Source organism: Pseudopodoces humilis, chromosome 14, assembly GCF_049639895.1.
Source record: "Pseudopodoces humilis isolate 2021_Gansu_Grassland_sample_001 chromosome 14, ASM4963989v1, whole genome shotgun sequence".
Taxonomy (NCBI): Eukaryota; Metazoa; Chordata; class Aves; order Passeriformes; family Paridae; genus Pseudopodoces; species Pseudopodoces humilis.
Genome location: NC_142213.1, coordinates 17,853,302 through 17,865,304, shown reverse-complemented (window position 1 = coordinate 17,865,304; position 12,003 = coordinate 17,853,302). Strand labels below are relative to the sequence as shown.

Genomic DNA, 12,003 nt, shown 5'->3' with positions numbered 1-12,003 from the left:
TTCTCTGGATGTCTCGAGTGACCTTGGAAATCCCTGCAGGAAAGGAGGGGCCAGTGGCCACAGGAGAGCTGCTGCTGCCCTGAGCCTGCTGCAGGTCAGCTCCATGCTCACTCCAAAGGATGAGCTGCCTCCAGCTCTGGCCTTACTCCTAGGAGGGCCAAGGAAATCCTGATGCCAGAAGTGCCACTAGGATTAGCTTGGAACTGATGACAAAACTGTGTTCCTTTTCAAGCTAGGATTGCCTCTGACTCGATTCCTTCCTTCTGTTGCTCCCCGTGCTGGTGGTTGGTTTGATCACAGCTTGGATTCTTTGGTTATGCCACCGAGTGACTCTAAGAATTTGCTGAGCTTCCTTCCTTCCTGAGCTCCCTTTCCTCTTGCTGCCATTGACATTTTGTATTTAGTAGGTCAGCTCTTGCTTGGATTACTCGTGCCAGCAATCCCTGGGCTAAGAGTGGGATAATTAAAGAAAACTGAATTTATCTCAACAAGGGGGTCAGATTTCAAGACACACAGTGACATCTGCTCTGAGCAGTAAAATTGCTTCCTCTTACTTTAGAGTCAATACTTATAGAACCTGACATTTTAAAATATGAGTTAAGTGTGTTCCCAAAACTTTCTGCCACCGAAGTTGAAAGTGTTATGACATTAATAAAAGGAGGCTTGCACCAAAAGTATATTATCTTCATATATTAAAATTTTAGTCCTTAACTCCATGGGTACTTTGAGTATCAAATATTTGCAGGCTGGCAATCAAAAACTGTGAGGTCATGGCTTATCCCAGTGTCCAACCAGTGAATCACAATATCTTCACTCTAAGAGTAGTGGAAAAAGCCCAGCAGATCCCTGAGTTCTCTGAGGGCTCTCATGCTGAAGTCTGACATGGATTTAGCAATGTCTTCATCTGTGAAACAACAGCATGAGGCTTTCAGATCCATTTTGTACTACAGAATGTAAACTTTTACCACATTTTTACTCTTTAGCCTAATCTTGATCCTTGTGACAGTCTCTCCTAAAGGGGAATAAGTTGGATGAGAACACAGAATTTAGTCCATGTGAAGGTCTAAGTTTTATGGGACAGGATGTCCCATAAATATGTACTAAAATACATAATTAAGAAATGCTATAACTATTTTAATAAACTGATCTTTCTCTTCATTTCAGTCCCATTGCTCTCACTTTTCATATTTTCTTCTGATTGTACATTCTTTGTGTAGCAAAGCATCTCTTTCTATATTTCTGAAAAATGCATAACATTTTTTGGTATTTTTGTCTTTTTTTTTTTTTTTTTTTTTCCAGAAACTCAAAAAATAATGTTTACATTGCCAGCTACTTATAAGGAGTGATCTTTTTTGAAAATCTTTAGAGAACAGCAAAATGTAACATCTAAGTCAGTGGCAAGATTCCTCCTTACTTAAGGAGTCTTCTCAAGTACTAGCTCAGCTTTGTAGATGTGCATTCTCAAAACCAGATGATTTTGGATTGACTATGGACTGCCAAAGTTATGCTTAAAAACAACCTTTTGCATGAAAAGGCCAGGTATGAATAATGTTGCAGGATGACTACATGAATATTTTCAAAGGATTAACACACAGTCACGTACAAGAGACACACAAGGGTATTTTGTTCTTTGTGTTCCCAGAGGTGTGCTGTGAAACCAATGTAGTTGTTCAGCCTTACATGCCACTTTGGGTAGTACTGCAAATTGCTGTTTTAAGGAGAAGCTCATAATCATAATGTACTCTGGGTATCAGTGAATTACTCATACAGGTGAGGAGATGCTACTGCTCTAACTAGCAGGGTTTGGTAAACACTGATGCTAACCCAGCTGAGCAGTCCTGCTGACAACATATTAAGTCGCTGTTATTTCAGCCTCTAGTTTTAGGTGCAGTTCAGGACACTGAGATTTGTAAATCTAAGTTCCCTGCACAGCTCATGTAGGCACTTTGAGAGCATCTTAATTAAATGCCAGAAGTTGGTGTCATCTAAGTGGGGGGAAAAAAAAAAGTATAATTTTTCTGGATTTTCAAGGATTTTAAATCTCTGGGTTTGGACTACCTCTTGTATAATGCCATGAAAAGTAGCTAGCCAAAGTCTAAGACATAAAATGTTCAGAGAATACTTAGAGAACACCCCTAAAAGCACAGTTGAGAATTGAGTTTGGGATAAGATACTCTTTTACTGTCCTGCTGCATAATTTATATGCCAGGTAAAGGTCTGCACAGGTTCCTACTGGGATCAGTGAGAGTTTCCAATCCAGTAGACTAGGGCTAGAGTCTAGAAGAAAATAAGCTGTATTTTCTATATGTTTCTTTCAGCATACAATGGCAAATATCAAAAAGAATGACATTTTCTTGGCAGTTCACCTCAGAGATAAATTTATTTCAGATAAAAAATTGATCTATTTACATTTAAAAAAACAACAGACAAGAGGGCACTGCATGAAAGGATTTCCTTTGTAGGAACACAGTAGTTGAACTTTTGCGTGCTCATTGGTGGTGGTATTAGAAGGCTACTATTAAGGCATAGGAGAGATAAAACACTCAGCTTTGATTTGTATTTCTTGTATGGCTTGGCAAGTCATTCCATCTCACGGCTCTCTAACTATGAAATAGAGAGTAATAAACTGCTCCATCATCCAGAGAGATGGAGAATGAACAAATTAAAGATGATGAGCCACTTATGATGAGAGAAACCATTGAAGTTTGTAAGGTAAAGACAAAAGGTTGGAAATTTAGGTGTAAAAGAAAGGAGTTTATCATTTAATCAGAGGTGAAAGACTAAAGAGTGAGAATGGGTGATTGTGGATAGGCCAAATACTGAACAAACGGATAACTGATGCATACCACCAGGAGAATTACTGTTAAACATCATAACAGTTTTTGTGGAGGTCTTAAGGCAAAGTGATGGCCCAGGACTGCAGAAGAAGCAGTACACTGAGCAGTGACGAGCAAGTGTCACTTGTTTGGGGCTTTTTTTGGTGGTATTTCAACTGTATGTTCTTTAGAACAGGATTTAATCCCGTGTCTGAAAAACATCTGCAGTGTTTTGGGCACCGTGGATGTGGGCAGTGAAATGTGGTCCTAATTATAAGAGAGGAACTGTGTATGCAATGGCTCATTAACCATGCAAAGACTGTGAATGGATAAGAAACAACTTCACAGACTGATTGGTGCAAGATTAGGGTGACAAGCTGGAAACAGACTGGGCTGTGAGGCTCATTTGAATGGAAGTGAGCAGTTATCAGGTAAATGGAAGTGAAAAGATGCCCTCGGTCACCTAGCTTGGAAATTGCAAAGGACTGAGCTCTCAGTAGAAGAGCCAGAAGTCAGAAGAGCACAAGAATACCAAGAACTGTGACATGGTCACAGACACCTTGAAAACAAGGGGAATGGTACAAAAAAGAGGAAGATACGCTATCTTCCTCAAGTGGATCTGAGTTGGTTCACCTTGGAGTTGTGTTTCTCCAAAGGTGAAAAGCTGTAATGATAAGTCATTAAATCATCTGTTGTTGGACCAAAATACACATTGAAAAATGGTAAGCAGTCCCCAGCTGCCTTTCAGAGCTGAAGAGAAGGTTTTGGTTGACTTGTCACACACTGCTGCATACTGATCTGAGCCTCCAAGGCTTTGGCATATTAAGTCTTTTCCTTTGAAAATTGTCATGTGGGGCAGCTTTTATGTGCAGTATCACGTGTCTCCTCCCTGGGGCAGAAAACACAACAGGAGAGGGGAGAAGTTTGTGTTTCAGTGTACCACAACAAGTGAGATGGTAGATTGCCAGCTCTTTATTTGCATAGGAAACCACTGCTGCTCCATCCCTGCCTACTCCCCAGGTGCACTCAGGACACAGCTGAGGATATTATCCTCTTGTCACTCCATCCTTTCTGCTCCACAGTGCCCACCCCAATCTTCTTTCCTCCCACCAGTTCTGCAAGTGGGAGAGAGGAGAGGCTGGGCTCCCATTCACCCCAAGAAGTTTTGCGTGCAGACTCCTGCCTGGAGCTTTGTCAGTAGCAACAAAATATTCTGGTTTAACAAGGTAGTAAAATAAATGTGCAGCTGCACTCTGGTTGCTAACAGGGCTGCCACATGCTATGTTGTGCACAAACTGCCAGGCTGTGGGATCAGCAGGCAGAGCACCGTCCTGCCCATATCCTGCAGCCCGTGTGGAGCCCACAGGAGTGAGAGACCTGAGAACAACACAGGAGCAGAGCTTAGGTGAAATAAAGAGACTTCAATGTTCCAGTGCAATTAAAAACTCTTAATAGTCACAAATGCACTTGGTCCCATTCCTTCTCAGTTACGTTTTTCTGCTCAGTTTCCTTCCCTGAGCAGAGATGAGTGCAGCTGAGTCGGTACAGATGACTCTTGCTGCAGTTTTGAATTTACTCGCCCTCCCTGAGCTTCTGGACAGCAAGATGTGCTTTGGGATGGAAGAATAGCACCCTCAAGAGTTGACAGCGCTGCTTCAGGGAGCCACAGTGTGCAACATGCATCCTTCCTCTCTAAGTTAATCCCCTGGTTAAGCTCCCTGGTTCATGGAACTTCAACAACAAGTTTTAGTATTTGAAATACTTTGTATTAAATATTCACTTATATCATTGCTGATATGAATGTGGAAATAAGCATTTGTGCTCGTTTGGGGATGACCAAGTTCTAAACATTTAATTTGTCTTCACCCAGGGAGGGAAAATAAAAAGACAAAGATATGTCTTTTTTATAAGGCTGGGAACTTCATTTTATACTATATTAAAATAATTTGAACAGGAATTTAGGTTTCTATGTAAAAAATAGAAGATTTAAAAGTCCTTAAATAAAAGGGGTCTATGTAAAAAAAAAACCAACAAAACTGAGCAAACCAGTCCTTAAATTGTGGGGACTTGTTCGTTAATTACAGTAATTAGGAATGGAATCTGATCCTAAATGTTCTGATTTACTTTATTTTTTTTTTTTAATATGTAGTTAGGCCTTAATTTCAGAATGATTATAAAATGTGAGAATGTTTTAAAGACGAGAGAGGTGTGGATATTGTTATTAAATTACAAACTCAGTGATACACTTCTGCTTACACTTTCTTGGTTATCCTTCTGCTGTTTCATGCAGCACTGACATTTTGTTTGAAATGTTCATGGCCTATTCCTATTTCTGCTGAAACAGAAGTTTTCAAAGTCTTTGACTTTGGAGTCAGACAAAGCCTCTTGAAAACTCTGAGCATAAACTGCTTACCAACTTTTATTCCACATGATATTTCTCCCAGCAGGCAAAAGTAGATGATATATCTCCCAGCTCTGTGTTTGTCCCATTTCTGGAAATGGGTTCATCTGAATAGAACAAGCTGAATTTGGACAGTTGGGTACAGTCAGGGACATTTTACTCTCCACTCTGAAACAGCTAAAACTCACTCCCGTCATAGACTTGAGGCTTTTCCTCTGGATCAGGACTTTGCTCAGAGTTCTTATGAGTGTTTTCATTGCTTAGGTAGTGCTGCAGCTCCCTGTGGAAGCAGCCCTGTGAGGCACTGCTACTGCATTGAAACCAAGACATATAATTTTAGAAAATACTGACTGTATATAAAAACAATTTGGGAATTTTTTTTTTCAATTGATAAAGTGTACTTTGTAATCTGTAAATTAATGTTTCCATGTTTTAATTACAGAACCCATTCTCCTGAGAGAACACTGGAGTGTGCCAGCTGACTCTGCTGGCCTTCCATTTGCTCATGAAACAGAAGTTCACACCTGCATTGTGTGAAACAAAAACATGGGGTTTTGGTGAATTGTCATTTTTGATTCCTGTTGCATCCTTGTAAATTACTTTTAATTGCAAGAAATCTCTCAAACCCTTTCTGAGGAATTTACTCAAATTTCTCAAATTTCTGTTTTACTAAAACACTCAGAACTAAGAATTGAATTTTTTTTCCTCCAGGCATCACTATGTTTGATTCATTTTCCCTGCAGATGTTTCTGGAGCAATTTTAAGCTCGCACCTGCTCCAGCGGGCTTGGCTCATCCTTTCAAGGGGACCTTCAGGACCAGGAGAGCTGAATGCCCGTGGGGCTGCCCAAGCGCAGCTGGGTGTTTGCAAGAAGGGACAGACACATCTCTTCTGCGTACTGAGAGTGATGGCAGCAAGAGGAATTCCGTGCATCCTCACCCGGCCCGAAGTGAAGTTTGGGACGGAGGCTCCTGGGGAGGCCTGTACAGCGGAGCCACATGCAGGCGCATAGCGCGGAGAGAATGGGACACGCAGGATCCTCTCCAGTCCCGCTCTCGAGGGAACACTGATCTCCTTCAAAAGCCGCAGAAAGCGAGGCTGGGCAGGCTGCTGCAGCGGGGCCGGGCACACGGCAGCACACGGGGAGACCGGGCCGCTGCAGCGCTGTGAGGGAGGCTCCGGGCCCAGCTGCGCCCGCTCGACCCCGCTCAAGGCCGGGAGGAGGCCCGTGCCCGGCACTGGTCGGGATCGCTGAGTGTGCCTTTGGGGAAATCCGGCATTAAATTTACCTGCTCCATTGCGGGGAATGAAGCGGCCCGCAGGTGACCCGGCTCGGGCTGTTCCGTGCAAGCGGGGCAGCTCCCCTGGGCTCGGGGCCGGGGCCTGGCGGCCTGGCCGATCGCCTCCGAGCCGGGGAGCCTCAGGGGCCACCGGGCCCTCCGCCCCTGTCCGCCGGGCGCCATCCCGGACAGGTCCTGGCGGCGCTGGGGGCCGGGCTCAGCGGGTCCCGCTGTGACGGGCCGAGCCCCGCGGGTGCCGCCGGTGAAGCCGGGCCGCGCTGGAATGCGGCGGGGGCGGCCTCGGTCGGCTGCTCCGAGCCGCAGGGCTCCGCCGGCAGGTAACCACCGCCGGGGAGGCAGCGCCTGGGGTCCCAAACCCGACGGGGCGAATATTCCCGACTGGGCAACTGTGTGCAAGCAGGCGCGGATGGTGAACTTTGAGACTGTCTGCGAAGGGCGGCCGGGGAGCGCTGGGCCGGAGCTCTCGGCGCGGAGGCGGGAGCGGGCGCTGGAAATGTCCCGGCCGCGTTTGGCCGCTCTGCCCCGCCGAGCGGCCCCGGCAGCGCGGGCACAAAGTCCCCGCGCCGCTCCCCGGGCCTCCGAACAGCGCCGAGCTTCCTCGGCGGGACTCATCCCGGGCTCAGCGCCCGCCGAGCTCGGGGCGGCGGCGGGAGGGGGGAAGGGGGGGCCCAGGAGTGCGGGGCACTCTCCCCGCGGTACGGCGGCTCCCGGGGGCGGGCGGGAGGTCGGCTGCGCCCGGCCGGGGCGCTGGGAGCCGGCTGCGCGACGGTCAAAGGTTCCCAGCAGGAGGCTGGACACTAGAGGGCGATCCCCGGCCCTGCTGCGGGCTGTATATATACGGCACGCAGGACCGCGGCAGCCCACTAGCAACAGGGCAGGCAGCGAGCGGAGCGGGGCTGGGCCGGGGGACGGGCTCCGGGCGCACCGAGCCGTGCCGCGCTGCGCTGTGCCGCGACATTGCTACAGCCGCCGCCGCTGCCGTCCCGTCCGAAACCTGGATTGCAGGAGCCTTTCACCATGCCCGGCAGACTGTAGTTGCTTCATGGAGCAAGCCAATTTCTACGAGGTCGATTCCCGGCCCCCGATGAGCAGCGGCCAGCATCACCAGCTCCAGACTCCCCTGCCCGGCAGCACCTACAGCTACAGAGAGGCTTCCTCGGCTGCGGCACCTGCTGCGGGCGGCGCGGAGCTCGGCGATATCTGCGAGAACGAGAACTCCATCGACATCAGCGCCTACATCGACCCCGCCGCTTTCAACGACGAGTTCCTGGCCGACCTCTTCCAGCACAACAAGCAGCAGGAGAAAGCCAAGGCCATCCTGGCCGGGGATTTCGACTTCCACACCATGCACGGGGCCGGCGCCGCCGCCTCGGCGCCGGGGCACCAGCCGCAGCACCACCAGCAGCCGCTCTTCGGCTGCGTGGCCGGCTACATGGACGGCAAGCTCGACCCCCTGTACGAGCGCATCGCCGCGCCGGGCTTGCGGCCGCTGGTGATCAAGCAGGAGCCCCGCGAGGAGGAGGAGGTGAAGTCGGCGGCCCTGTCGGCCCTCTATCCCCATCACGCGCCGCAGCAGCACCCGTCCCACCTCCAGTACCAGATCGCCCACTGCGCCCAGACCACCATGCACCTCCAGCCCGGGCAGCCCACGCCGCCCCCCACGCCCGTGCCCAGCCCGCACCACCCGCACCACCCGCACCCTCCCGGCGGCCTGCCCACCGCGGGCACCCTCAAGATGATGCCCTCGGACCACCGGAGCAAATCGAAAAAGACAGTGGACAAGAACAGCAACGAGTACCGGGTGCGCCGGGAGCGCAACAACATCGCGGTGCGCAAGAGCCGGGACAAGGCCAAGCAGCGCAATGTGGAGACGCAGCAGAAGGTGCTGGAGCTCACCACCGACAACGAGCGGCTGCGCAAGCGGGTGGAGCAGCTCACCCGGGAGCTGGAGACTCTGCGGGGCATCTTCAGGCAGCTGCCCGAGAGCTCGCTGGTGAAGGCCATGGGCAGCTGCGCCTAGCGCCGTGCCGGGACCGGCCGGGCTGCCCTGGCCGCGCATAGATACTCTATGTACCGGCGCCCGGCAAGCGCCGCGGGGAGGGGAATGGGGGGTTGTTTTGGTTTTGTTTTGTTTCGTTTGTTTTTTATCGATTCACGACCTATACCAGAAGCCAGGCAGCTCTAGTATTAAAAGGTTTGTGCCTTAGAGATGACATACGAATAAGCTGAAAACATGGTGGGTTTTCTAAGGAGGAAGGCAAGGGGAAGAAAGAATTAAAAGACCACGTGTCTACACAGGGTAAATTACAGTAATAATAATAATAATAATAACAGCAGTAATAAAGCACACGTAGCAACCCAGATGTGCCTTAAAAGCTGGCTGCAGGAGCTCTGGGGCTTACTATGCCCTCCAGCCTTGCAGGGTGCGAGGAGAAGGACAGAGGGCCGTGCAGGCTCGAGGTTTGGGGTGTCCTGCCAGACCCCTTGCAGCTGGCCTGCAGTGCAGCAGGCAGGAGCAGCTTTGGGGAAGTCAGCGATGAGGACTTGAGGCTGAGAGATGTGCAGCACTGGACGCCGTTGGGAGCACTGAGGTGTGGGGCAGCCACCAGACTGCTGCCAGGACTGTCGCAGCCTGGCTGGGCTGCCTCTGCCGAGCCCCGTCCTCTGCCTTGGCTGGGAGCAGGGCAAGGGGCCGGCACCACTGCAGGACCGATGGACAGCCTGGGACTGGTGGAGCAGCAGCTTGCAAGAGTATGGTGAGCTCTCTCTCCATCGAAAGAAAGAGCAGCAATGTCTTGTACTGTATGTCACGACGTGGCGAAGCACAAATGAATAAATACCTATTGATGCGGGTATTTACTATGAACTTTCAGTGTATTTTGCTTTATTCCAGGACATTTAGCTCTTCTCCAAGTCTCTGTCTGCCCAAACTGTGCCTCATGTAATGTGAAAGCCGTTCCGTGTACACTAGCTATACTTTATTGCCTTACTTAGATCTTTGCCATCACACAACTTTCTTATCTGGTGACAGAGACTATGCCCTTGTGCTGCAACATTATTTTATTATTTGTATGGGTGGGTGAGTATGAGTGTGTGTTGCCTTCTTCACATTGTCCTGTATTGGCTGCTGCCTCCCAACCCCAAGGCAGGAGTGCCTGGAATGGGGCATGGGTTGTGGGGCTGCAGGATGCCTGGTGTGGGGCAAGGAGGCTTGTCCCTGGTGCTGCTGCACCTTTGGACTCTGGAGCTTCTCCCAGAGTGAGAGAAAAATAAACAAACAAACAGGCCCCCTGGGCATTCTGGTAGCCATGCGGAACATTTCTTCCTTGTGTCGTAGCTGCGTAACAGTTTGCCCAACTGAAGTAAGCCTTGACAAGAGAGAACAAGGTGGATGGAGCTGTTTGGAAGCATGACAGTGAGAGCACAGTGCCGGCAGCATGTGTATGTGTGTGCAGTGTGTGTATGGTATGTATACGTGTATGTATATGCACACACATTGGTGCGTTGGTTTTTTTTTTTTTTTAATGGGGGGGGGAACTGCATATAAAATTTGTCAGAAGCCCTGGTTACCTTCATAAATAAACAGCATATATTCTACCATAATGATCCGCCTCTCTGCTTGTTTCCAGCCCTTCTCCTGTAGCAGGAGCGCAAAAGCTCTCTTCTTCCTCCAGACCAGATCTCCACCGACTTCTGCATCCCCTGCCAGGGCTGGTGACTAAAACGCGTTAATGGAGTGCAACTCCCCGGTTTTCGCCCGAGAGAAATAAATACACGGTTGCCTTTAAGAGAACGGCAATTTCCTAAACGCTTGCGGTGGCAGATGTGTGCCCGTGAGTCACGCCTCGCTTCACCCTTTACCCCGCCGCGGCCGGGCCGGGGGCCTGTGGGCGGGCTGCGGGGCCGGGAGGGACGAGGGAGGCGCCGGGTGCCGAGGACACGCAGCCCGACCGCTCCCCCGGGCCCGCCCGGCCGGGCTGCCCGTGCTCCGCCCGGGACAACGCGGGTCTCAGCGGGACAAGCCCGGGGCCTGGCGGAAAGAGGCGGCGGGCAGGCCCGGGTCCCGCTCGCCCGGCAGCACCGCCGCTGCCCGGCCCGTCCCGGCCAGACGCAGCCCTCCCCTTCCCCGGGGAGTTTCGATCCTGGGGTCGGGCCCAGAGGCACCGCCTCGGTGCCCTCGGTGCGGGCGGGACGCGGGGCAGGGCGAGGGGCAGCCGTGAGGGGAGGGGTGGCTCCGCCTGGGCCGTCCCTTCCCGGAGCTGCCCCGTGGGGGCGGCCGGCCCTGAGGTGAAATATTCCCCCTGCGTGTGGCGCAGTGCCCGGGCGTCCTGTGAGGGGCTCCCCGGGGTCTCGGGGCGCCGCCCGCCCTTCTCTTCGACGGGGCTTGGTGTCCGGGCGGGCGGCCCAGGACTGCGCTGGGACTGCGCCTCAGGCGTGCGAGGGAAAGCGGCCCCTGGCCCCCGGCAGCGCCTGGCTCCACCTTCACCCTGGAGGGGCATCCAGCCGGACAGCCGCGCTCCCCACAGCTCACTGCTCCGTGGTGTGCCCACTGCCCTCATGTTGTGTACGCGCAGCGCGGCACATCACAGCAGAAATTAAACAACCCAGAGAGAGAGAACTGCATCCACGAGTGTGTGAGCCGGCGATGCGCGAGCTGTGAGGGAGAGCCTGGGCTCCCGAAGCGCCCGAGGCTGGTGCGGCTGCAGCCCCCGCGCCCTGCTGGGCCCTGGGCTGGCTGCCGTGGGCCGAGGCTTTGCCTCTGCCAGGGGACTCATGCTGGGCCGTGAGCGGGAGCGAGGGAAGGTGAAGCTGCTTTTCCGAAATCCACTGTGATGGTGTCTGCAAGCGCTCACTGCTTGGGAGGGGTGAAAGATAAATGTAAATCGGGATCAAGGATTTCACTTTTCAGTTAAATGTGGGTGCTGGGGCCCTGAGCTAGTAATTTTCCAAGGAGAGAATTAAGTTCTAGTGGTGTTGGGCAAAAATAATGACTTTTACTTGTGCTTCCTTCCTTCCCCAGCCCTGCAGAGCTGTACACCCGTTGGGTAGGATGTGCCTTACTCAGTAATGCTGTCCAGCGTGTAAAGTGGGGAAATGCTGTTATCATTTGAGCAAAGATTATTGCAGGGTATATGTGGGAGGGACTGTAATCTAGTGGTTAGAGCATGGGAATATAGTCCTGGTTGTTTGAGTTACGTTCTGAACTGTGACTCACCATGTGTGTGTGTGTGTGTGTGTGGTTTCAGCAAATCATTTATGGCCTCACAAAGCAGATTTTTCCATTAATTTAAATGAACTGTAGATTAAACTAGTCTTCAGTGGCAGAAGAATCAGCCATTCTGTGATTCAAAAGTAAGATCACCTGTCTACCACGTAGGTGTTTCAATAGTTATATAAACACAGAATGCCCTGGAATACTATGAAGGGTAAATTATTGATAGCAGAAAAGTGTTTAGAGAACTTTCCTTAAACACAGTGCCAAAGT

At 51.1% G+C, this 12,003-nt stretch overlaps 1 protein-coding gene across 1 annotated transcript; it reads left to right on the top strand.

Moving 5' to 3' along the window:
* Positions 1-7,371: 7,371 nt before the first annotated feature.
* Positions 7,372-9,834, top strand: CEBPA (CCAAT enhancer binding protein alpha). Its single transcript, XM_014258891.2, has one exon. It carries the CDS (start codon positions 7,561-7,563, stop codon positions 8,536-8,538), a length of 978 nt encoding a protein of 325 aa, XP_014114366.1. The 5' UTR covers positions 7,372-7,560; the 3' UTR covers positions 8,539-9,834.
* Positions 9,835-12,003: the final 2,169 nt, after the last annotated feature.

Bases quoted from the DNA above. Each gene is read 5' to 3' on its own strand.
- CEBPA (XM_014258891.2), top strand. From the start codon at position 7,561: ATGGAGCAAGCCAATTTCTACGAGGTCGATTCCCGGCCCCCGATGAGC.